Below are 25,745 nucleotides of genomic sequence, written 5' to 3' on the forward strand. Positions count from 1 at the left end.
CAAGTCATTTGGTTTCTTCACCTGTTGAAAAGAAAGGCCCTAATAACAGCGTTTACCTCCCAGAGTTGGTGTGAGGTTCCAGTCTTAAGTGGTTATTGTGAGGTCTATTTTGTTTTAGCAGATTCTCTGCTCTGCCTGCTGTCCTCTCTGTCCCCCTCTCCCCTTTTCCCCCAGCTTCCTTTTGGGTGTCTCCCCCCCTCCCCCCCACTGGAAGCTTCTTGAAAGCAGGATCTTTTTGTTGTGTCCCAGCACTTAGGACAGCGCCCGGTTTAAAGAAGGCACTTAAAGGTGGTTACTGGGCTGGGTAATACGTGCAAAATGTTGGGCACACCCTGAGACTCCATAGGATGGGTGCGTGGGGATCCAGATGTGCGCCGTCGGGATCCAGATGTGCGCCGTCGGGATCCAGCAGTGCAGAGGACGGGGGAGATCGCCCCCAAGCAGAAGCGAGCGCACCCTGAGCCTGCAGGTGGCGACAACTCCCCCGGCTGCGGGCCGCCCTCCCCAGCTCATTCCACCTTTCGGGAGGAAGCCGATCCCCGGCTTCCCTTGGTTTTGGTGGCAGCGAGCCCCGGGTCCCTGAGGGAGAGTCCCGTTGGTTTGGGGGTGAGGCCGGGGTGTCCCGGGGCCCCCCTTTGAGGTTCCCCTCCAGGCCCCCCTTGGTAACGGGGGGGGGGCCGGGAAGGTCCCGGGGAGAAGGGTGAGCTGGGGGAAGGGTTTTTTCCGCCCGGAGTGCTTTGGTGGGCCTTGGTTTTTGGGGTGGGAGCCTACACGTGGTTGGGCGGGGGGCCTTGGAGGATTGGGGGAGTGTCCCCTGAGGTGTGTCCCCCTGTGTCCAGAACAAACATGTTGAAAAAACGGATCCATGTCCCCAGCCCCACACAAACACGCTGAACATAGGTTTGCACATAGGATCACAAACCCCTTTACAACAGACAGAAACCGGGAGGGGTTTTTATTTTAGTTAAAGGAGGCCTTGGGCGGTTGAGGAGTGAGGAACAGCCCGGGGGAGCCCCTCCAGCTTCCCAACCCCTTCCAAACCTGGGGGCAGAGAGGGGGGTCTGCCTTTCCCACTGTTCCCCAGTTTTTCCTTCCAAGAGGCCGCCCTGTTTGAGGGAGGGGAAGGGAAAGTTTACCTTTGGGGGGTCCGGGGAAAGGAAGGAAAGGCCAAGGATTAGGACTTTTACCAGGGGGGGGTTTAGAACTTTGAGTTTTTGTGGAGAGAATTGCAGATTTAAAAGTGACAGTTTGGATTTGGGACCGCGCCCCTTCTGGACAAGGGCCTGGGCAGGAGGAGGGGGGGCCCAGTCCTACCGGGCCACCATATGCTTAGAGAAATGGGAGGAGGGGAGGGGGGCTTTAGCAGGGGGAGGGTTTACTGGCCCGCTGGGACGGGATGGGGGATCGAGGAAGGCAGGGCCCCTGCCCCTGGCCCCCAGTGCCACCTACCAGGAATACTGGGGGGGGGGAGGGGAGAGCGGGTCGGCAGGCCCCGGCCCCAGCCCCGATCCCTGCATAACCCTACCTTGGAAAGACATAAAAAAAGTTCTCTGTTTATAAAAATACTTCTGTCTCAGTCTCTGGGAGGGGTGGGGGCTTGGAGGGGGGAGGGGGAGGAGGGGGTGGGAGGACCCTCGGGGCTCCGATGGATTCCAGGGTGAAGGGATGCCAAGGAGGGAGGGAGAGGAAACGGGGATGTGGAAGAAATGGGGGAGGGGCAGCCCCCCCCAAAGCTCCCCCAGTCCCAAACACAGGCACGAGCTCCTCCCACTTCCTCCTCCAAGGTCACAGTTTTCCTCCCCATGGGGCTGACCTTTCCTGCACCCCCAGGGTCGCGATGGCCCCTGGCTTAGGCGGCCGCCCACCCCCAGCTCCCCGCCCGACCCCACTAGGAGGAGGGTAGGGGGCCTTTGGCTCGGCGGGGAGCCCCCTTGGCCGGGGGGGCTCCCCGCGCCTGGGTGGAGGGGGCGGGGGCCGGGGAGCCCTTATGGGCTGGCTCGGAGCTGCCTAGCTTCATCTTCCGCCGTTTGGCCAGGGGGGCGTTCTCCACACTCTTCAGAAAGAAGCCCTCCCTCTTGCCTCGGTTGAACGCCTAGGACAGAAGGACAGGAGACAAGAGCCGAGTTAGGGGTCCCCGATCGGACTGCACCCCCTTCCCCAGCCACCTGCCTCCCCTTCACATCCCCTTTCCCCCTCACTTCCTCCTTTCACATCCCTCCTCCCCTCCTTCAGACCAAAAATAACATAAGTCTCCCCTGAAACAAATGGTTTCTCCTCCAACATGGCGGCAGTCCCCCACACTTCCTGCCACATCGGGCCCACCTCCATTGGAAGCATTCTCCAAAGAGAAACCCAGGTCGTTATTGGGAACCGGGCAGGGCGCCCGGAGCTGGGCTCTGGCCCTGAATCCGCACAACACGCGTGACCTTAGACCAGTAATTCCTTCCTCTCCCGACGCCCAGTGTCCCCATGTGCCAGAGAGAGTTGGAAGAGGCCCCTTCTAGTTCTGAGCTTCGGAGATCTTAAGGAAGAGGAGAAAAGCAAGGGCTGATGGGACTTCCTTAGCCAGAGTCTTGCTGGTAATGGGGTTCTTGCAGCAGACGGCCTGGGAGGTCCCGTTCTCATCCCTGCTTGGGATCCGCAAATGCTACAATGCGAGAAGACGCCACCAGCCAGAAAGGCAAAGGACCCAAGACCTCACTTTCTAAGAACCAGAAGAAAAGCTGCTACATCTGTCTTTAAACCAGCCTCAAGCAATTCATTTTGCTCCTTCAGCAGAGAATGAATGGACTGGTAGACTGTCGTGCTGTGCTGGTAAATATTTAACAACCAGCTTTTCAAAAACAAAAAATGAACACACGACACCCTTTTAAGTTTAATTTGCACTGTCTACATTTTCTCTAATAATAATAATATTAGTAAAATAGTAATATTAATGAACAATAAATCAAGCCTGGTTATAATATTTGCCAATTTCCAAAGTACAAAAGCTGCGGTTTGGTACAAGTTGGCTCCAACATATCCCTGGTGTTTTGTTTTTTGTTTTTAAAAATAATAACAACACTACTAACACTTATATAGTGATCACATATACTGGGCCCTGAGCTCAGTGATTTACTATTATTATCTTATTTGATCTTCACTATGATCCTGGAAAGTAGGTACTATTTTTAACCCCATTTTATAGATAAGGAAACTGAGGCAAAATGACGTGCTCAGGCACATAACTAGTAAATTTCATGTCGGCCTGACTCCAGATCTGGCGCTCCATTCCCTGTGGCGACATCGCCTTCAGTGAGGAATCTCTTGACAAATAGATCAAATGAGATAATATATGTAACTTGCTGTGTAAACTTTAAAGTGCTGTGTAAATGTTAGCATTGAATATGTTGAGAAAAAAACCCTCCTGCTGATCCAGGCAAGGTCAAATTAGACCCTTCAAAGAAACTTCACCATAATCAATTGGCTTTGGTAAATTTGCTGAAATTTGAGGCAAAAAACAAACAAACAAAGAACAACAACAACAAAAAACACTAAAAATACAAGGTAGTACTTTGTTCACGGCCGTCAAGTGAAGGCCGGGCTTCCAGGGAAACAATCAAGCAGTGAACAGCCGGATAAAAAAGAAAGAATCTGCGCAGGATTTCGATTCCCAGACCCCGGCTGAAAACATAGGAATGACAAGTCTATGGCCAGGAATAGAGTAGCCTAATGAGAACGGGCAAGAGTGTTTGTCTGAAATCTTAAAAATCTGACTGAAAAGACTTTAAACTGAAAACAGAAGAGCAACAAAGTCCTGCTCGTGTGTGTGTGCGTGTGTGTGTGTGTATGTGTATAAGAAAACACCAAAACAAGGGGGAAGAGCAAGCACAAAATTGGAAGGACAGAAGAAAAGACCGTTAATTCTCGAGTCAGCAACAAAAGGCATGCATTTAGACGTCAGTACCAGACGCACAAGGCAAGGCTTCCGCAGGGTGAAATGCACACCCCAAGATAGAGAGACGAATTGGACTGAGCCTTGGAGAAATAGGACTTCCGCTTAGAATGGATGGGAGAGAAAACACCAGTGAAATGATATCTCATCCAACCCAGAAAACTACGTGGTGAAGAGTGGAGGAAGATTAGGTGAAGATTAAGGGAGGGAGAAAGAAAAGTAGAGGAAAATTAGGTGAAGACTTAAGGGAAGGAGAAAGAAAGGCAGAGAAAAATTAGGTGAAGATTGAGGGAGAGAGAAAGAAAGGTAGAAGAAAATTAGGTGAAGACTAGGGGAGGGAGAAAGAAAGGTAGAGGAAAATTAGGTGAAAATTGAGGGAGGGAAAAAGAAAGAGAAAAATTAGGTGAAGATTGAGGGAGGGAGAAAGAAAGGCAGAGGAAAATTAGGTGAAGATTAAGGAAGAGAAAAAGAAAGGTGAAGGAGAAGTAGGTGAAGATAAAGGGAGGGAGAAAGAAAGGCAATATCATGGTAGAGTAGTGTAGAGGACCCCAGATATTGGGGAACTCTGAGAAAAGTATACTTAAGCAGATACTTGCAGCAGGGTATTAACTCAGAGGAACTGATAGATGATGGTTCTCTAGTCCCCATACACTTAGTACTCAGCATGGAGATGTCATGGTTCTCCCATTCACACATGCTCAGTGTGCTGTAGTGAGATAATTGTACTAAGGTATATAAGGGCAGAGAGGACTGGAAATGAGACCTCCATCTTTGCCCAGCCTCCTGGAGGCTCTCCTGCCTCCTGCCTCCTCCATTAAGACCAAGGCTGGTCCCAAGATCCTTCAGACAGCCAGCCCAGACATAACAGAGTAAAGACCACTGGTCCAGAGGGAGGAAACAGAGCCCAAGCCTGACCTCAAAGTACGCTATTCTGGTGATGGGGACTTCAACGCTCTCTGTGCTAAAGATAGAGAAGCTGATCAATTCCAAACTCGCCTTAATGATGGTTTCCTTCTTCAAAAGGGACAGGAAGCAACAAGAGGAACCGTAACTCTGGACCCAAGTCTCCCCAGCAAGAAGGAACTGGGAGTTGAAGGAGAAATGATAGGAACCAGAGGGGCAAAGGAGCCCTCTGTCGGAATCTGTGACACACAAGGAAGAGAAACCTGGCCACAGCTGCGTTTGAGGGAGGGCAGCTTGCAAACGGTTCCGAGAAAGAAGGCACAATCCCAAGCCGCGAGGAACAGAAGGCTCTCAACGACGGAATTCTTAAAACCCAAACCTGTGCAATGCCGATGAGAGAACAGCCGACAAGCACCTACTATGTGCCAAGCACAGAGCGAAAGAAAAGGAGGAATATCAATGTAGATTCCCAGCAACAATTATCCATTTAGTTTTTAGGTTTTGTTTTCTTTTAAAGACATTTAAGGATGGAAGCCAGGACAAAAAAAAATTAACCAACCATTAAGCTCCTACTGAGTTCTAGGCAAAAACTGAAACCATCCCCACCTTCAAGGAATTGACATTCTATCGGGGGATAAAGTCCAAAGCAAGAGAACGAACACAAGGAGAGGCAGAAACCAATGCTCAGAGATGTTGGGATGATGCTAATGAGCAGCAAATAAAAGCAGAACCTTGAGTAAGAAGCTGGTTTCTAATTTCCTTTTTCTGTTTTCTCAAATAAAAGCTCAGGAGGTTCAGGGAGATTCAGTGCACATTAAGTAACCAGGAAATCACACGCCAAGGCCTTAGGAAGGGAGCCCTGACCTGCCAGAGATGTGGCTCTAATCCCTCGGTCCAGGTAAACAATGATACTCTTTCGAGAGGTATGGAAAAGGGAGAAGCCCCGGGAGAGATAATGTGGGACCAGCGCAGAGGCGAATGTCCCCATTAAAAAAAAAACAGAATCTACAAACTGCTAGTTTCATTCCTGTGGAAATTAGAAGGATGGTTTGGGGGCATTTAGAAAGGGAAGAAGGGATCCTAAAGGGCCAGTCTGCTTCATCGATAATAGGATGTTCCCAACTGCACACAGTAAACATTGCTTAATCACGTTTTAGCTGAACATGTAACCAAGCCATCTTGGTTATGGCCACAATGCAGAGATGCGGCCTAAGGTGATTGCAAATAGGTTTGGCTGTCTGATTAATTGTCTAATTATAATTAATAATAAATAAATAAAGATAAAGCGCAAAAATAAATAAATAAATGAGGTGAACAAAAATTAAAATAAATAATGATAAATAATGAATACTAATAATTAATACTTTTAAATGTCTAATTAAATAAACCCAAAGAGTAAGAAATTGGAGAGAGGTTCTCAGTGAAATTTCCCAGAAAACCATCCTTGGCCCATGTGATCTGACCTTTTTATCAATGATATAAACAATGTTACATTGATCCCTTTTGCAAAGAATACAATGTTGGAAATTAAAGGTAACAAACTAAATAAAGTTGATTGAGAATCGAAAGTTGTCTCTGCAGATTGTATCACGGACCAATCAAATGAGATAAAATGTAACACCCGTAAATGGAAAGTGCTAGACTTGGGTCCAAAAAGCAACTTCACAAGGAAAGAGCAGAATGTGAGGAGGATGTGAGTGAAAAAAACACCCGGGCGAGCAAGTGGACCCCAAGTTCAGTACGTGAGCAGGTAACGGGGAAGCCACAGAGCTTACAGCTGCTTTAAGAAAGGGGGAGTGTCCGGGACCCTGTTTAGGCGGGGTCAGGGTACGGCTCCTAGGCCACACGTACAGAAGGAAGTTCCAGGACAAAGACAAGCCAGACCTTGGCCAGAGAAGAGTAATTAGCATTGGGAAGGGCCCTGATGTGCCCAGTAAGGGTCAGTGGGAAAAACTGGTAAAGTTAATGGGGAGGAGACGGAGAGGGCACAGGAGGGCTGCCCCCAAGTCTTTGGGGCAAAGAGCAGAGAACTGTGGCAAAGGGAGGGAGGCGGGGAGAGGTGCAGAGAGCCAGCTTAGGACCAAAAGACTGACACGCTTAACTATCAGCTACCCAGGCAGGTGGTGAGACTCCCGTTACCAGAGGAGTCCGAGGAGACCATGGCGTGATACAAAGATTGGGGACACGAGGGCTGCTCTGGTGGGCTCTGATCCCCCCCACTCTGAGACGCTCAGACGCTGTGGGACACCCCCCCGACTCCCTCCCCCACTCACCACCTCCCAGCCTTGCCCTCCCCCCGTCCCAGAGCTCCCTCACCATAAAAGTGGCATTGACCCCTGAGCGCACAGCAGGCCCGGCAGACTCTAGCACATCGGGGGTCCTGAGGGGCGGGGAGGAACGGGCGCTGCCATCCTGCAGCCAGCTGCTGTCCCGGAGGTCGGCCAGCTTCAGCCGCTTGGCGGGGTCCACCGTCAGGAGTCCTAGGGAGAGGGGATGAGGGTCACTGTGGGGAAAAAAGGGGGTTGGGGCAGGGGTGAGGTGGGACAGGAGCCGGGGGGACCTGCGGTCTCGCTCCACCTTTCCAGAGGGCCCCCCCAGGCTGTTCGGCGCAGGCCCCCACCCTCCCCGTCCCTCTCCCCTACCAGCCCCCCGCCCAGCCAGCGGGCCCCATTCCCAAACCTCGGACCAGCTCCTTGGCTTCCTCCGAGACGCCCTGCCAGGCCTCCCCGTCCAGGCTGAATCGGCCCTCCCGGATCTTCCGCATGATCTCGGCTGCCTGGCTCTGCCCGCCCCGGCCAGGGCCCCCCTGGAAGGGTACCTGCCCTGACAGCATCATGTACTGGGGGAGAGACAGGGCAAAGTGGGTCAGGCGCTCTCCCCTCCTCTGGGCCGGGGCCAAGCCCTGCGTCCCAGAAAACTGACAGTGGACAGCACGCCCACTGGGGGCCGGAGGCCAAACACTAGCTCCCTGCATTCAAGGCAGGAGCTGGCATCATCCCCATTTTACAGCTGAAGGAACTGAGGCACACAGGGTGCAAGTGACTTGCCCAAGGCTACCCAGTCAGTATCCGAGGCCAGATGGAGGCCTTCCTGACCGCAGGCCCAGAGCAGCCTCTGCCACTCCCTGGGCCAACTCCCCCCCCCCGCCCCCGTTCCCCCAGCAATGGCCCATACCAGGATGACCCCAAGGCTCCAGAGATCGCAGGACTCATCGTAGCCCTGGTGGGTGAGCAGCTCGGGGGCCGCGTACTGCAGGGTGAAGCAGGGCGTCTGCATGGGCCCCGCGGGGCTCTGAGGCCGCAGCCGGGCAAAGCCAAAGTCGATGATCTTCACGGGGGCTCCGGGGGACTCGTCAGCATACAGAATGTTCTGGTGGGTTAGGGAAGGAGAAAGGGTCAGGGGCGGCTGCGGGAACCACAAAGGGCCTCCCTGCTGGGATTTTCACACTCCAAGGAGCCTCCCTGCTGGGACCTTCCACGTTCTAAGGGCCCTCCCTGCTGTGATGTTCCACGCTCCAAGGAGCCTCCCTGCTGTGATGTTCCACGCTCCAAGGAGCCTCCCTGCTGGGACCTTCCACGTTCTAAGGGCCCTCCCTGCTGTGATGTTCCATGTTCTAAGGGCTCTCCATATGACACCTCAGAGTGTCTGGGGAAGGAAGGCAGAGTAAAGTAAGCAGTCCAGGAGGCCCAGGAGGCCCAAGATGGGGCAGGGTTCCTAGCTCCCCCACATCCTGTTGGCTCTCAGAACCTGCCGTCCTTCCAAGGCCCCCCGGGGTGAGCCAGCCGGGCCCTGGCTGGCGGAGGCGGCCTCACCTCCGGCTTGAGGTCCCGGTGCACGACCCCGGCCTCTTCGTGCATGTAGCTGACGGCAGAGACCAGGCTGCGCAGGATCTGGCTGGCCTCCGACTCACTGAAATGCTGCTTCTTGCGGATGTGCTCCAGCAGCTCCCCACCCCGCAGGAGCTCCAGCACCAGGTACGTGTGGTACTGAGGGGGGAGGAAAGGGAGCCCCGGGATCAGCTCCGGCGCCACTGCCCCACCCATGATCACCGCTCCCGGCCTCCTCGGCTGCTCTCAGTGGCAGCCCCTGCCTGAGGCTCCTGAGCGGGCCCAAGGATGGGGGGGATGGGGGTTCCCTCTCAAGTGCCCAAGGGCCCCAAAGACAGGAGAGCTCCCTAGAGGCTCCCCCATCGCTCTTCTGGTTAAGCCCCAGGATTCCCCAGGGCCTGCCCGCAATCCTGGCTCACTGCCCCGAGGCTCCCCCAAGGGGAGGACGAGCTGGGCTGGCTCCGGCCCCGACCCAGGCAAGGCTGCTTGCTGTAGGGGGCCATTGCCGGGCCCTGCTTGCCAGAGCCCGGCCTCCTTCCATGCAGAGGCCCCGTGACCCGGGGACCAAAGAACAGCTCCCCTGATGCGGCCTCAGTGGCCCCTCCTCCCCAGGGCCACCTTCCCTTTTTGTGACAGGGTGAGGGCTGCGAGCTGCAATTTCTCTTCTCCAGAGCCAGGACAGCCAGTTCCCCTGATCTCCCCGCTCCCCGTACAGTGGTTTCTAGTCCCACCACCCCACCTGCCCTCTGCTCCAGTCAAAAGGGGAAGTGGGAGCTGGGCTCTGTGGCGGCTGCTCTTCCCAGAGCCCCCTCCTCTCACTCAGCCTGGGGACGGGCTCTCACCTGGTCGTGATGCACTTCGTGGAGCTTGACCACATTAGGGTGCGACTGGCAAAGCCTCAGGGCTGCTATCTCTCTCTGGGTGTTCACCTCCAGCCTAAGGGTGGGGACGGAATGGGAGGGGGGGGGTAGATAGAGGAGGGAGAGGCACTTAACTACTTGTGTCCAGTTCCACTTTATTCCACTTAACTGAGAAGAAGTGATTAAAGAGCTGACCTGGGCATCAGGAAGGCCTGGGACCATAAGGCCTTGCAAAGAAGGGGGCGATCTACATTAGAGTAGGGGATTGCTCACTGGGAGCTCTGTGCACAAAATCAATTTTAAAAAAAAATTGGAGCGAACTAGGGGCCAAATTCTCTTATTTCCATATTGCTGAAGGCAAAATTTAGTGTCCTAGGACAAAGCTCCAGCCAACCCAACTTAGTTACAACTCTTCCAAACTGACCTACCCTGGGATAAAGACTTCCCGTAATTGTCTACTCCCGGTCCACCATCACTCCCCACGTACCTGCGGCTGAGGATCTTGACGGCAAACTCCTGTCCACTCTGACGCTGGCGACAGCGGCGACACACTGAAAAACTGCCCTGGCCCAGGGCGGGCTCCCGGAGGTCCAGCTCATAGAGCTGGAAGAAGGCGGAGTCCTATGAGGAGGAAGAAGGCAGCCAGTTCAGAGCCTCATCACCCCCAGAGCGGAGCCGCTTCCAAGATCACAGTCCCCTCCCATCCACGCCTCTCCCACAGCCTCCCAGAGCTTCAAGGGGCCTGGTCTCACAGCTGGATGGGCCCCAAGCTCATTGCTCCCACCCCCATTTTACAGGTGAGACACATGGGAAACAAGTAGGAGATCACAGGCCCGAGCCTCGACCCCCGTTTCCTCTTAGACCCAACTCTCAGCATTTAAAGCCCCCCGTGCTCCGGCTCCAGGAGACCTCTGCAGGGTCTCATGATCCCCCTTCAGAGCGGGGCTCTCTCCTGCTCCCCAGACCCAGTATGTCATCTCCAGCCTCCACGCGTGGGCCAGACACCTTGCCTCACCGGCGCTCTGTGCTCACCTCCACTTCCTCAGGCAGAAGACCCCAGAACTCAGTTCTAGATGCCACATTTGCTCTTCCCGATCCCCCAGCTGTTAATACTACCCCTTCTTTGCCCCAGAAATGGTTCTGCCAGTTTGGGGATGGATTTTTCCCCCTGAATGTGAACCCCTTGAGAGCAAGTCCTTGGGATCCCCAGCGCCGTGCGCCCCAGGACATAGTGCACGTATTTGCTGGATTTACGTACACCGCAGGCCACAAAGCGCACCCAGAGAGCTGCCTGCAGAGGCTCAGAGGCCACTACTAATCCACGGGTGGTGGATCCTGACTGTCAAGAGCCCATGAGATGCAGCAGGACCAGCTCCTGCCCCATCAGCCTCCGAGAGTCCCCCGGGCCTTGCCCCTGCTCTCCCCAAGCTGGCCCTCCCTCACGCCACCACCCCCCCCACCGGGGAGACAATGCCAGGCCCACCTGCATCATGGCACTCCTGGCTACAGCCGCCCGACCGGGCCGGTCCCCACCTCCCGGCAGCTCCAGGACATCGGTCATCACGGCATTGTTCCGGTCAAACAGAATGGAAGGGGCTACGAAGGAGTAACCCTGCAGGGGGAGAAGGCGGACAGGGGAGGACGCAGCCGTCAGCCCGGGGGCCTCGGGCTGCAGGAAAGAACGGCTTGGTCTCAGTGGGGGCTTCCTGCCATCCTCCCCCCAAGAAGACTGACCTGGAAGACGCGAGGGTCGCCGGGGGGCGGGCTGCCAGGGGGGGAATAGACAGGCTCCAGCCGCGTAAATTCTTCCGCAAAGTTGCCCACGTCCAGCTCAGAGCGGATCTGAGGCCGGAATGGGGCTGGGACTTTCCGGGCAGCCAGAGCTACCCAATCCAAACCCTGGGAAGGGGAGATCGCAAGGTCAGAGCATCTTCCAGGTGACAGGCAGAGGCCCCAACCATCCCTCCAGCCAGCCCAGCCCGGCGGTCCCGCCAGCAAGCAGGAACCCGCTCCCTCCAAGAGCGGCCCATTCCCCGCTAGCCAACTCTGACTCTCTGGAAACTGGTCCAAATCCATCTCTGCGCCAAGGTCCAGATTCCGCCCTCTGGGGCACAGCAGAAAAAGGCCATCCTTCCAAACAAGGTAGCCCCAGAGGATGGCGTCCACACATCCCACCAGCCTCGCTTTGGATTGCCCATGTCCTTCCTAAAACGTGGATCCCAATCTGTGCTCCAGACGGGCCAAAGGTCTGAGGTGAACGACAAGGAAGCCCTGCTTCCTTCGGATCCACTGCTGGGAATATCTAAACCTCGGCCAGCTACTGACATTTTCGTGACCTATGTCGCCGACTCGAGAACAGTGGCCAAAACATGCTCAGTGAGTGCTCTGGGAGGTGCCCACGGTCCCAATCCTGGGATGGACCTGGGATCTTCCTGGGGGGACCTTCCCTCCAGGGACAAAGGTGGTGGCTATCCACGTCTAGCGTCCCGTGGGACCACCATACGTGACCTTTGGCAAGTTCAGCAGAGGGTCCACCCAACGGACCAGCGGCCTCTCGCCAAACACGGAGCTGCCCAGTGCTAAGGCTTCTCTCTCTCATTACGGGACCAGGCCATCTTCGTTCCTCAGATCTCTCGATGATCTCAAAGCTTTAGGCTACTGCTACAAGATCCCAGACCGGTCATTCCTGCCTCAGGCCCCTCCACTGCCTGTGGGTGACCGTAACTCCTCAGAGGCAGTAGCTCTCCGTAGATTTCGACAAGACAGCGCAGTGGGGCCCTTCCGTTCAAAATCGGGGCCAAAAGGTCGCCCAAAGGCCGTCCAGCCTGCTTTCCACTTCTCGCTCCATTCTGGACCCAGCCCCAGGTCCCTCTGTAACATGATCCATGTTCTCCTTAGGAAGCTCTACCAGTTCATAGGCGGCCGCATATCGGGAGAGACGGACAAGAGCAAACGTTTACAGAGCAGCGCCATCTTAATGGCAGATGCCTCCATTTTAAGAATAAAGTATCAATTGCTCATAGCCTTTGACCCAGACATCCTACTATTGGGATTCACCCCAAAGGGGTCAATAAGAACAGAAAGGACCTATACCTAAAAAATGACTAAAAATTATTATTATTATATTTTGTTACTTATTACATTTACGGAGGCATCCATGATATGGTGGAGAGAGACGACCTTGGAGGCAAAGTTTGGGGTTGAAGTCCTGCCTTGGACACGCAGTGACTGAGCCCATCACTTCATCTCTGAGTTCTGTAAGTCTCAATTTCAGGGAGGGGACTAATTTTCATTGTGGAGGAAATCTGCTCATCAGGAAGTTCTTTCTATTAATGAAATCAGAGGTCCAGCTCCTACACTTATGCTTTTATGTCATTAACTGATATGTGATTATCATCTTATTAATCGTATTGTTGTATTTTATTAATTATTGTCGCACTACTTATTAATGATGCTTACATTTCTATTCATTAGAGTAATTAGAATCATCTGTTTAATGTGAGCAAAGGACTGCGTAGATATTATTAGCTCCTTTTCTATGGCAGTTGGGGGTGGAAGGAGGATCCTGGGAAATAAATGCGTTTGATGGAAAGAACAAAGCCAACAAGCAGACTTTGCTTTCAGATATGGAGGTTAAGAAGCGCGGCGTTCCGGCGCTCCGATGGCAGCCCCCACGGCACCGTGGCCACTGAAGCCTGCCCGGTTGCCAGGGACGTAACCGCCTTTATGCCCGGGAGCTGACCGGAGCCCCCGACGTGACTGAGAGCTTTAGGAGATCTTTCCTCCACCACATCCCCAACCTGACCCTCGCCTCTGACCCAGGTGATCTCACCTGGAAGAAGGGGTGATCCTTGACCTCCTGGGCCCCCTGCGGCCCTGACCCCAGCCGCTTTTTGGGGTCCTTCTCCAGGAGCCTCTTCAGCAGGTCCTGAGCAACTGGCCCGATCCGGGAGGGAAAGGGAGGAGTACATTTCAAAATCCGCCTGGGATTGTGGGAGGAGAGGGGGCAGGAGAATCACGGACAAGCCTCCTTCCTTTCTCACCCTCTGCTACGCAACCCCCTCCCCCCCGGCCCCACAGCCTGGCTCCCCACCAGCCTGACCCTCTCCCTGTTCTTTAGGACACCCTGCCTCGCTGGGACACTGCGCCCCCCGGGGCCTCGGCGGCCTGATGCCCCTCCTCAGCCCTTCAGCCCCACGCGCCTCACCGGGAGACCTCAGCCTGCGTGTTCCTCTCACCCTCCAGAGTGAAGGGGGACGCCCCGGTCAGCAGCTCAAAAAGAAGGATTCCCAGGCTCCACCAGTCTACAGACTAGGGGAGCCAGAGGGGCAGAGGGGTGAGGTCAGAGCCCAGGCCGGCTGCCCTCCAGCCCCGCCCCCCGCAGCTTCCTCACCATCCCAGAGCCCCGCTGACCTTGCCGTGGCCGGATTTCCCTCGGATGATCTCGGGAGCCATATACTCGATGGTGCCACAGAAGGAGAAGGTACGTTCTTTCTAGCAGGGCGGCAGCGTGTTATCACAGAACGACACAGTTAGAACCGGAGGGGCCGAGAGCTCGTTCGCTCAGCCGTCCCCACCGTTTGACAAACTGGGGTCCAAGTCTTGCCCGCAGTCATTCAGCTAGTGTCTACCCATTACACCACATTGCCTATCACCAGAGGCAGCTGGTAGCACAATGTTTAATCTATACGACCTCAGTTTACCCATCTATAAAATGGGAATGATCACAGAACCTACTTCCCAGGATTATCGAGCAGCTCAAACGAGATGATATTTGTAAAGCGCTTAGCACAAAATCTGGCACATAGTAGGCTCTATGTAAAAGTGTATTCTCTTCCCTTCTCATAGATTCAGACAATCAACAAGCACTTATTAAGTGCCGACACAAACCATATATTCCCTTTCCCTTCTCATAGGATGAGTCTGTCAACAAACGTTTATTAAGCACTAATTATGCACCGGGCACTGTCTGGAAGGAGTTTACATTCCATCTGGGCAGTATACAATGGCATATCCCAGAATGCCCTGTATTCCTGAGCCAGAAGGGACTCCTCAGAGTTCTTCATTTTCCAAATCCAGAGACTTGCCTGGAGTCACACAGTGGGTCGCTGCCGTCTGGACACCATCCTGCCCGACACCCGCCTCTCCCTTGGGCCCCTCCCACCCTGGCCAAGGTCTAGCACCGCACTCAGCCTGGAGCTGGTCCCTGGGTCTGCCCCACAACAGCCCTGGTCCTTCAGGTCATCATCCCCAACTGCCCTATAGGGGTTGGAGGCCAGGGAGGCCTGGGTGGGGCCAGGGAGGAGGGAGTTCCTGGAAGAAGGAGGGTGCTTCTCCTGGGAGGAGGCCCAGACAAGCCTTAACCCTTCGCTCACCTCCTCAGACAGGAATTCCTTGCTCAGGCCGAAATCCGTGAGGACGATGTGGCCTTCCGAGTCCAACAAGACGTTCTCCAGCTTCATGTCTCGGTAAATGATCCCCAGCTTGGGGGGGGGAAGGAGATCCAGGTCACCGGGGCCTCCCCGTGGATCCCAGAGAAGCCCGGCCAGTCCCGACCGTCCATCCCTTCCCAGGGGGAGCGGTGCCCCGGGCTCTGGTGGGTCGTAGAGGCTCAAGCCTCAACCACAGGAGCGCCCTACCTTGTGCAGATGCTCCAGGGCCAGCACGATCTCGCCCCCGTAGACCTGCACTTCGGCCTCCGTGAAGTGTTCCCGTTGGTAGAGGTGGGTGAACATCTCCCCCCCACTCACGTAGTCTGGGAGGGGCAAGTTGGGAGGGGTCAGACGGCCCGGGCGGGGCTGGGCGGCCAGCCCTCCCGGCCCGCAAGGCCCATACCCAGGATGAGGTGCAGCTTGGCATCGGTCTGGAAGGCGTAGTGCAGCGTGACCAGGAAGGGCGCCTGGCGCACCAGCTCCAGCACCGAGCGCTCCGTGCGCGTGTGTTCCTGCGTCTTGGCCCGCTGCACGATGGCGGCCTTGCGAAGCACCTTCATGGCGTAAAGCTTCCCTGCATCGTGCCCGCCGGCCTTCCGCACCAGGAACACCTTCCCGTAGGCTGGGGGGCAGGCGAGGGGAGGCCGGGGGAGGGGAGGAAAGGGAAGGCAGGGGACAGACAGGGGAGGAGAGGGGAGGTGAGGTCCTCCAGGGCCCGCATCCGGCCAGCATCGGGGGGCAAACCCAAGGAGGGAAGGAGGGGCCCAGAAGATGAATGCACCCAGTGGGCCAGACCTTGGTTGTTGGGAGGGAGGGAACTGTGCAAAGCCCGAAGGCCCTTATGTAAGCCTAGGGACTAAGCGTGCAAATCTGGGGGGTGCAAAACCAGGGCAGAAACGTGCCAACCCAAAGCTGATGCACAATCAGGAAAGGGGCAAAGGGGAGTGTGCGAGCCCTTAGTGAGTGTGCAAACCCAGGGAAGAAGGGCAAGCCCCAATGCCAGGAAAGGGGGGGGAGGTGAAGCAAACCGGGGAGCTGGCTTTGCACACACGGCGGCCTTGCCCACGAGGGGAGCCTGCGAACCTGGAGACCCCACATGAAACCGGGCAAAGCTGCGGGGGGGAGGGGGCAGTGCTGGCGGGCAGGTCTGTGTCCCGGAAGAGCGCCCCCCTCTGCCGGGCCCTTCCCCGGGCTGGGCCAGAATGCTGCACAAGCGGGGAGGGGGAGGCCTGGGCGCTCGCAGCCCCCCGTGTGGACCCCGCTGGGGATGCAGGCCGGCGTGCAGAGGCCGGGAAGAGCCGGGAAGGGGGAGGGGGGCTGGAGTGGGCCCGGCCCCCAGAGGGGAGCTGGGCAGGGAGGGAGCTCGACCGGGGTGGTTCGGGACCAGGCCAGGGCCGGGGGCCTGGGGGCCGGGGAGGGGGGGGGGGGGCCGCGGGGGCGGGGCCGGGGGCATCCTCACCTCCCGTGCCCAGCACCTTGAGCAGCTCGAAATTCTCCACGCTGACTTTCTCCTCGTGCCCGGTCAGGTTGGCTGTGGACACAGAACGGGCGGCGCTGGGCCTGGAGGCCCGGACCCCGCGGCACGCCGAGCGCCCCCTCCCCGCCGGCGCCCCCGCCTCCCTCCCGGGCGCGCCGCCCTCCCCCGCGCACCTTCGGTGATCCGCAGCTCCACGGCGCAGCCCTCGTCCTCGTCCTCGTCGCCCGGCGGGCCCGGGGGCGGGGCGGGGCGGCGCGCCGGGGCTCCCGGGCGGCGCCGGTTACATGGCGGCTGGGGCCGGGGGGGCTTGGGCCCCTCCCGCCCCCGCCGCGGCCGCCCCGCCCGCCCCGGCCGGCGCGCCCCGCCCCGCGGGGCCTGACTCAGGCCGGGGGAATGTGACAGCCCGCCGCCGCCGCCGCCGCCGCCGGGCCGGGGGGCCCGCGCAGCCGCCCCGCCGCACTCAGGGCCGGAGCCCGCCCCGGGGCCGCCGCCCCCCCCCCCCGGCCCTTCCCGGGTCCTTGCGCACAGACGCTGCTGTGAAAGCCCGAGCCCTCCTCCCCTCCCCCTCCCCGCAGACCCAGGCCCGCAGGGCTGTCCACGTGGTGCCCCAGCCAGAGCCCCCAGGCCAGTCTGAGCCTGAGCAGGGCTTGGCCCCAGCCCCGGAACCGGCCCCTCCCGCGCAGAGGCAGCAAGCTGAGCCCCAAGGGTCCCCAGCCCAGCGCCGGCTAAAGTGAGACCCGGAAATGCCCAGCCAGGACCGGGCCGCTGGGACCCTTCCCCGGGGGGCCGGGTGGGGGCTCCTCCCAGGACCCGGGGGGGCTGGGGGCCCGGTCACCCGCCCGCCCCGGCGGCGGGCCCCAGCTGAGCCAGGGCTCAGCGCCCCCCAGTCATGCCCTGTTTTGGTTCCCGGGGCCTGGGGTCCAGGGCCATCATCCACACACTCCACTCAACAACAACACCACAATCCCCCACCCACACAATCACACCCAAACTCACCTCCCTCACAATCCACACACACAATCCCCCCACAATCACACAATCCACACACACAATCCTCCCACATTCACACACACACAAACCCATCCAATCACCATCCAATCCACCACACACATCCACACCCTACCCAACCATCCACTCCCCAAACCACCAATCCACTCCCTCACAATCCACACCACCAAATCACTATCCATTCACACCACACCCTACATCCACACCAATCCACTCCACAATCCCCTACATCCACCTACCTACCAATCACCTCCACAATTCCACCTACCTAAATCCACCCAATCCTACCCCAATTCCACACCACACAATCACCTACACCCCACCAATCACCTCCCAATCACCCCACCTCCACCACCAATCCACCCCTCCAATCCACCCCCAAATCCACCAATCCCCCTCCTCCCCACCTCCCCACCACCCCCTCTCCACCCCTCACAATCCAAAAAAACCCCCAAACCACACACCTACCACCAACCCAAACAACCCCCCTCCACCCCACCCTCCCAACACACCTCACAATCCCCTCTCCCAAAATCCCCTCCCAAAACCACCTCCCCCCATCCACCTCCACCCCACTCCCTCAACACAACCCACCTCCAAAAATACAACCACATAACACACCCACAAACCCCACAACCCCTCCCTTCCCCCACAATCACACCCCTTCCCCTCCAATCCAAACAAATCAACCTAAATCCCCAAAATACACACTCAAATCAAACACACTCACCTACCTAAATCCCAAACACTTCCTTCCCCAACAACCCACCCCCCTCCCCTCCAACCCCCCTCCCCTCCCAACAATAACCCCACAATTCCCCCCAAACTCACTCACCCCTCCCCCACTTCCACACCAACAATAACCCCATCCCCAAATACCCTCCAAATCCCCCACCTAAAACAATCCCCTCACAAAAAAAATAAAATACACACCCAACAAACTAATCCAACCAACTAAAACTCACCCCCCCACCCAACACCACACCAACCCCCCCTCCCAGGAAAGGAAGGGACCAGGCAGAGCCTGGACCGGGACTGGGACTGAGCCCAGCCAGGGAGCCCAGGGCCCTAGGACTACCCCCTCATCCCCCCCTACCCCCTGCCCTGGTCAAGGCCACGCACCCTGAGCTCTCTGCAGTTCAATCATTGCTCCCGAAACAGGGATCCCCGGCTGCCGGAAGCACCTGCCCAGGGCCCAGGCTGGTCCTAGCTCCCACTGTGGCCCACTCGGGGCTCTGCAACAGGGAGCGACTTCAGCTGCTCCAGGAAGGAGATGGAGACCAAGGCCAGGGCCAGGTTGGGAGCCACAGCGGAGCCGCCCCCCAGCGGGCCCTACAAGCCTGGCTCCCTGCCCCCGAGCCCGGAATGGTGGGGTCAGCGCATGCCTGGTGCCCGGGGGCTGGCCCGGACCTCCCCGGCAGGAGGGACCAGAATGGTGGTCAGACCTATAGGTTATCCCCATTGCACAGAGGAGGAAACTGAGGACCTACATGTTTGGGGCTGCAGAGAATTAGCAGTGAGAGCACTGACTGTCATTCCCTAGCGCATTAAAGCTCCCAAAGCACTTTCCACCCCTTTCTCTCGCCAGAAGGCAACCCTCGGCCTCTCCCTCCCAGCCCTGGCTCCTGTTGCCCTTGTGGCCCAGAGCATTGGAGGGCTCCCAACGCCGACCACAATCGCCGGGCCCCACGGGGCTGGGGCTGGGGTCCATGACCTCTAGCCTCTCTCTCTTTCCAGATGACTTTCTGTACTAGAGCTAACCCAGGGACAATAGAGAAATCACGAGTCCCCCAGAATAAGGACGGGTCTGGATTCAAATCCTGCCCGTGGTACTTAAAGTTATACAAGTCTGGCCTTGGTTTTCTCATCTGTAAAATGGGATGATTATAATGATAGCAGGGCACCTCCAACAGAAGACTAGTTTATTGGTTATTTGCCAAGAGCCAGAGGCTTGGAAAGAGCTCTACCTAACTTGGGGTGGCTGCCAGCCCTGAACACACCCCACACCCACCCTCACCCCTCCTCATGGGGGAGGGAGCTGGAGGCTTTCCTCTCCAGCAGAGGGCACTGCAGGGGTGCTGAGCAAAGCCGGTGACTCCTAAGGGTCCCAGGTCAGGAAGGAGAGATCTCAGAGACCCTCCACTCCAACTCATCCTTTTACATACAGAAACATCAGTGCAAGAGGGAAAAGGAGTCTTCCAGCTGGCCTGCTGGAGCATGAGATGTCAGGGCTAGAGCACTCAGCTCAACCCTCTTTTACAGATGGGAAAACTGAGGCACGAGTCCGACCGCCCTCGATCGTGTAGTCTGCGCTTTGCTGGATCACAGGACATCAGAGCTGGACCTGACAGACCAGACGGTCGCAGATTAGGAGAGGGAAGGGGCCGGGACAAGTTGGCCCTTTAAGCCAATGCCTCTTGTTTTACAGAAGCAAAGGAAGCTTGCCTAAGGCTCCCCGGGAGCAGGATTGGGATCAGAAACCGGGAGCCCTTCACTCCTGCCCAGTTAAAGAGCCTGGCCAGGGGATATCGCTGAGAGGGACGGGACCGGAGCCCCCGGCCTTTGGTACCTCCCTCCCCGCTGGAAGCCTCCCTGGGAGTTCTCTGGGCACCCGACGCCAGAGCTCAGAACTGGCCCTTCTGGGAAGCGAGTTGGAACCGCCCCCCGGAGTTACTTAGAGCTCAGCTGGGAGATCTCAGGATGCCGATGGCAGAGAAGCCTCTTCCTGGGCCGGCGGGTGCCACCCTCCAGCCCAGAGGCAGCAGGTAGTAAAACTCACTGGAACTCTCTGTTCCGTAACAAGGGAGAAAGGCTCCCCTCCATCAACCCTTCTACATCTACCCAAACTGAGGGGTCCATGGCACCCCACCTGTGGGGGCCCCTGATTGTATAAACTCCCTCATAAAAATTGCCAAGGTGATGTAGAAAGGGCACGGGACCTAGAATGAGCTCTTATTTTATTTTTATATTTTCCCAGTTGGGGTTAAGTGACTTGCCCAAGGTCACACAACCAAAAATGTTAAGTGTCTGAGGCCAGATTTGAACTCATGTCCTCTTGACCTCAGGGCCGACACCTGAATTCTAATCCAACAGCTACATGCTGCTTGACCCAAGATGAGCCATTCTGGTTGGGCAAAGTTTGAATTCACTTCCCATAAAATGGCAATAATGTCTGTATGACCTCCAGGGATGGGAGGGCGAGACTAGAGACTACGTTATCAAGCCAAACTAGCAGCGGCCAATAAGCTTTTCAGGACATGACCTCGCTCCGGCCAGGATCATCTGCAGACTTCCCAGGAGTCTGATGCCCTAACTCCAAAGCCTAAGAAACGGGAGAGCTGCTGGTTTCTGGCAGGAGGATCTGCTGATGTCTTGGACTTGCCAGCACCCGAACCTCACTCTGAAGAGCACTACAGGGGAGAGGAGAGAGGGACTGGGTTCCTTCCAGCACAGCCATTCCCCTCAGGCCCTCCAGATGTAGTCCCCGGGGGGACGCCAGCGTCTCTCTCTGGAGACCTTTTCTGACCCCCCCCCCTTTGTCAGCAGCACCTCCGCCCTTATTTTATAGTCATTTATTTATATCTGTCACTTCTCAAATCAAAAACAAGTTTCTATAAGAGGTAGAACGTACATTGAATCAACAAGAATCCATCAAAAAGCACTCAGCCAAACCCTCTTTTACAGATGGGAAAACTGAGGCCCAAGTGCAATGGGCACCGCCCTTGATTGCGTAGTCTACCGGGTTCCATGTACTGTGTCAGATGCTAGAGACATGGAGATATACAAAAACAGAATGCTGTGGCCCAGCTGGTCTCCCTCCAGGTCACAATCTAAAATCCCATGGAGAAGCAATGCCACAGTGCGGAAGGAGCACTCACTCCAGGCCCAGAGCCCTCACGTGATCGTGAATAAATCATTCCATTTTCCCAGCTTCCCCAGCTCTAAAATGAGACTTGCGAAAGCCAAAGGGGGGTACGTGAAAATGGACATCCGAATGCTCCATTTGCAGGGCTCAGAATTGGTCTGGCCTTTCTGGAAAGCAATTTGGAACCTGGAAAGATGTTTGGAACCGTCCCCCTAAAAGTTACTAACTTGTACCTAGCCTGTGATCCAGCTACGCCACTGCTAAGCCAATATCCCGCCCCCCCAAAAAAAGAGGAAAGGGATTCATATGTACAAAAATATTCAGAGATGTTCTCATGAAAGCAAAGAACTGGAAACTGAGGCAGGGCCCATCCGTGGGGTGTGGCTGGAAGGGTGCATGAATGTTATGGAATCCTGCAGTGGTGGGAAAAGGATGGAGGCTGGGTTTCGGAAAGGTCGGCGAAGATTCACGTGAACTGATGCAAAAGGAAACAAGGAGCATGGCAATTTGTACAATAACGATATTCTGACAAGATCTTGAACGATTACTGGAGGGACCGACCACAAGTCCAGAGCGGCCTTGGGGAGCCTGACGGCTGCCCCCAACTGAGAGATCAGGGACCGGAGATGTGAAATTCAGCTGCATTGTTGGATGTGACCAAAGCCCAGACTTGCTCTGCTTGACTATATGATTGTTGTGAGGGTTGTTGTTATTTTCCCAATGAGGGGAGGCAAGGGGGAGAAAAAATAGATTTCTGTTCATTGAAAAAATTAAATTAAAAACATTTTTTTTAAGATTTGGATCTACAACCTGCCATCTAGAGGAGGGGGTGGGAGAAAGGAAGGGAAAAATTGGAACAAAAGGTTTTGCAATTGTCAATTCTGAAAAATTACCCATGTATGTAACATAAATAAAAAGCTATAATTAAAAAAAAAAAAAAAATATTTGGACTTGACCGAATGGCCTCTGGGTCTCTTCCAGCTTGAGATTTTATATCCCTTTCTAGACCAGCTCCCCAGCCCAGCCAATCCCCAAACTTCCTTCCCCACCCCAGTCCCAGCTCCATTGCCCAGCCGGGACACTCCCTACTATTAAGCCAGCCCTGCACCCCAGTCGTGTCCCCGGGCCCGCCAGGGGTGGGGCCACACATCTTGGGAAGATAGCTTCTTGCCATCTGGACGGAAACCAAGAATGGGCGACTCTGCAGGAGAGCAGCTCAGTCACAAGGCAGTCTAGCCTTGCCCAGATCCAGCCCCGCCTCCGTGGCCTGCCTAGTAGGGGAGCCCAGTGCCAGGGCTGTGCACCGCTCGGATGGACAGGATGACCTTTGCAAGTAGGGACACCGCTAGAAAAGTGGCGGGTAGGGAGGCAGGATGCCATTGGTGCCCTTCTCTGGGACCAGGACTGCTGAACCAACCTTTGGGGACTGCAGAGACTGCAGCAGCGTTTCTCTGTGGCTGAACCCAGTGGTTCCTTCCTGCCTCAAGCTTGCCATCATCCTACTATGAAGAAAAAGAGAATCTAGGAAGTGACTAATTTAGGAACCCCATTAGCCTATGTGATACATTTTGTACTTATTAATCCACTTACATGTTGTTCTACTGAAAACCCCTTAAGGTCATTTAGGACATAGAGTAGATTCCTTGACAAATTTTCAAAAGGGCAGCTTTTGTCCAAACAGACACAGTGCTGGAGCGAGAGTCAGGCAGACTTATCTCCCTGGGTCCAGACAATAACCACTTGTGTTTCACCCTGTTTGCCTCAGTTTCCTCACCTGTAAAATGAGCTAGAGAAGGAAATGACCAACCACTTCAGTGTCTTTGCCAAGAAAACCCCCAATGGGGTCACAAAAAGTCAGGCACAATCAACTATTTAACAGAGGATTGAGACCAGCATTTCATAGCTCATCTTTTTTTTTTAATATATGAAAAAGAGCCAAGATTTTTTCCATGATGTTATCTTTCCCTTTTTCCAATACCTTGTAAATTGATCTTTTCTAACCCTCAGAGGGATATGGATTTCCTCTCTATACGCATGATCTAATCCAGTAATTTTTCCTGTCTTTGTTCTCTCTGATGCTATTTTACCCCCTCTAGAGGTATATCCAAATCGATGATATTAGAATTCAAATATGAAGACTCAGTTACCCTTAATGAAAAGAGTTACTTAAAAAAAAAAAAAAAAACTCTGCAGATCTTTTCTGCTTGTTTGCTGTCCCCTTTCTGTTCCTATCCTTATGTGCCTTCAGGATAACTTGACTCACTTGGATTCCCCAATTTCAACCGATTTTACCCACCCCTGCTTCTCTCTTATAATTAGAATTTATTATTATAATGATTATTTTAAAATTGTATAGTTATGTATTTATTATATTATATATTATGTAATAAAAATATAACAAATACCATAACTGCTTTATTGCCCACAAGATTTTGTGAACAAGCATTAATTAGAAACCAACATTACCTCAGGTGCCATCTTGCTCCGCTTAACAAGTCAATCTGATTTTTGACCATGAAGGTACTTTTTTAGGTTCTTGCTATGGTCATTGATTATATGGTAATTAATTCATTTCAGTTGAATTTCTGGATGAAATGACTACAATCTGTCCCATGGCCCTTCTTCTGCCTGTTACCCATTTTTTTGTTTTCAGTAGAAAGTTTGAATGGGTCAGGATCGATTTGTTTCAATTGCCTGGCAAACCTTTTTTTTTCTCATTTTTTACTCTTTCTTTTAGCCTTATACTAATTTTATAAGTTGGTGGTCTTGACCACAGTGTGTTCAGGAATTGACTCCCACGTTGGTGATGAGTCATTTCCCGCTTATTAAAATAGAATGTTCTCGATGCTGGTTCATGTCTTGTGGAGACCCTAAGCTTTTTTTTTTTAGTTCTTTTTTTTTTTCTGATTATACATGTATAGTGACTTTTTAAATACACATTTCTTTATGAATCATGTTGAGAGAGAAAAATCAGAACAAAAGGAAAAAACTACAGAAAAGGGAAAAAAAACAGAAAAAAGAAATGAATCTAGCATGAAGTGATTTATATTCAGTCTCTTTAATTCTTTTTCTGGATGCAGATGGCATTTTCTACCCAAAATGTATGGGGAGTGCCTTAGGCCAAAACTTTTCGTGAAAATAAATGCTCATTTACAGTCTCTCTAGGTGAGGTTTCTTCCTCCATACTCTGCTCATCTATGGCTTATCTTACACCTCATCCTTCTGGGATATTTCTCACCATCCTCCTCTATTTCCACCTTTATGCCGCGGTCATAGAGTATCAGACTATTTGCTGCCTTGCTTTGCAGGGCTACAGAGTTCTTTTTCTTTGTTTTAAGGCCAGTGGGGCCATATGGCTGAGGTTGGATTTGAACTCAGATCTTCCTGATTCCAGAGCCTGTGCTCTATCCACTGGGCCACCTAACTGCCCACTGGCTCTAGTTCTTCAGGGAATTTCTCTACTTCCTCATTCTCTGCAATTATTTTCATGCCAATCTAGATACAAATGCTTGTCCAGAGCTCTTCCTTATGAGAGGATCATGTTCTGCTGCCCTTGGATGCAGGATTAACCCCCCTTCCCCCTCTTTCTAAGGCCTCTGTCCTGAGAGCCTAGGAGGCTTCCTTCCCCTAAACTCCAGCTCCTCCTTTCTTCTAGATGGGTTTAGTGAGAATAGCCCCTGGGGAGCAGTTGCTGTGTTTCCAGGTCACTTAACCTGGATGTGCCTCTGTTTCCTCACACATTAAGTGAGACCACGCCACTCTGCAGCCTCCACAGGAAGGCTCCTGCCCGGCCCGAAGCTTGTGATGCTGTGATGTTTTGAGCCCCATGGGCAGCCCCCAACCTCTGGTTGAAGAGTTTCCATTTAGCACGCTGACACCCAAGTTTGGAAACTCTGATTTCCCAGCCTCCTCTGGAGGCTTTTCTGATCACTGCACAAGGGCAGAGGGGACCAAGGCCATCTGTATTTTTCCCTCTTCTACCAGTTGTCATGGCCAAGGGGCTCCCGGAGACCTCTTCCCGGTAAGACAGAGCCTGGCCAAGCTTGCACCCATCTGGCGGGGCCTCAGAGAATCCAGGCCCACCCCCATGCTGCACTTAGGACCCTTTGCCAATTCAGAACATGGGCCAGAAAAAGCTGCAAGGTCAGGCTTGCCCCCCACTCAGGGCCCGTGTCTAGGTGGAAGGGCCCTGAACCTTCTCCCCAAACCCCTGCCCACACCTAAGTCCCACCCTGATGGCCCTGTCCAGACACACACACCAAGCACACTACACACATATGCCATGCACATGCACATGCTACACACATACATGCTACATACAATCACGCTTGTGAGTGCCGGGGCACACCCCACACCCATAGCCAGGCACCGGGGCCGAGCTTGTCCTGGAGCCCCAAACATTCCTCCGACGGGCCCCCAGCGTCCGATCGGACAGTCCG

The 25,745-nt window shown here is 54.7% G+C and overlaps 1 protein-coding gene across 1 annotated transcript; it reads right to left on the reverse strand.

The window, feature by feature from the left end:
* Window positions 1–1,533: 1,533 nt before the first annotated feature.
* RPS6KA4 (ribosomal protein S6 kinase A4) lies at window positions 1,534–16,660 on the reverse strand. The gene is made up of 17 exons (XM_031944271.1): window positions 16,607–16,660; window positions 16,416–16,487; window positions 15,360–15,578; window positions 15,164–15,279; window positions 14,900–15,007; window positions 13,938–14,018; window positions 13,732–13,835; window positions 13,357–13,507; window positions 11,259–11,423; window positions 11,008–11,136; window positions 10,012–10,145; window positions 9,507–9,600; window positions 8,650–8,823; window positions 8,012–8,206; window positions 7,517–7,676; window positions 7,154–7,317; window positions 1,534–2,092 (listed from the first exon to the last, which is right to left on the reverse strand). Exons 3-17 carry the CDS (start codon window positions 15,514–15,516, stop codon window positions 1,889–1,891), a joined length of 2,136 nt encoding a protein of 711 aa, XP_031800131.1. The 5' UTR covers window positions 15,517–15,578; window positions 16,416–16,487; window positions 16,607–16,660; the 3' UTR covers window positions 1,534–1,888.
* Window positions 16,661–25,745: the final 9,085 nt, after the last annotated feature.

Source organism: Sarcophilus harrisii, chromosome 6, assembly GCF_902635505.1.
Source record: "Sarcophilus harrisii chromosome 6, mSarHar1.11, whole genome shotgun sequence".
In the NCBI taxonomy this organism is placed as follows: Eukaryota; Metazoa; Chordata; class Mammalia; order Dasyuromorphia; family Dasyuridae; genus Sarcophilus; species Sarcophilus harrisii.

Excerpts from the sequence above, each read along its gene's own strand:
- RPS6KA4 (XM_031944271.1), bottom strand. The coding sequence starts at position 15,516 with ATGAAGGTGCTTCGCAAGGCCGCCATCGTGCAGCGGGCCAAGACGCAG. Across the intron at positions 15,008-15,163 it reads CCCTGGAGCATCTGCACAAG|CTGGGGATCATTTACCGAGA; the intron begins GTAGGGCGCTCC and ends CCCCCCCCCAAG. Across the intron at positions 11,137-11,258 it reads GCGACCCTCGCGTCTTCCAG|GGTTACTCCTTCGTAGCCCC; the intron begins GTCAGTCTTCTT and ends CTCCCCCTGCAG.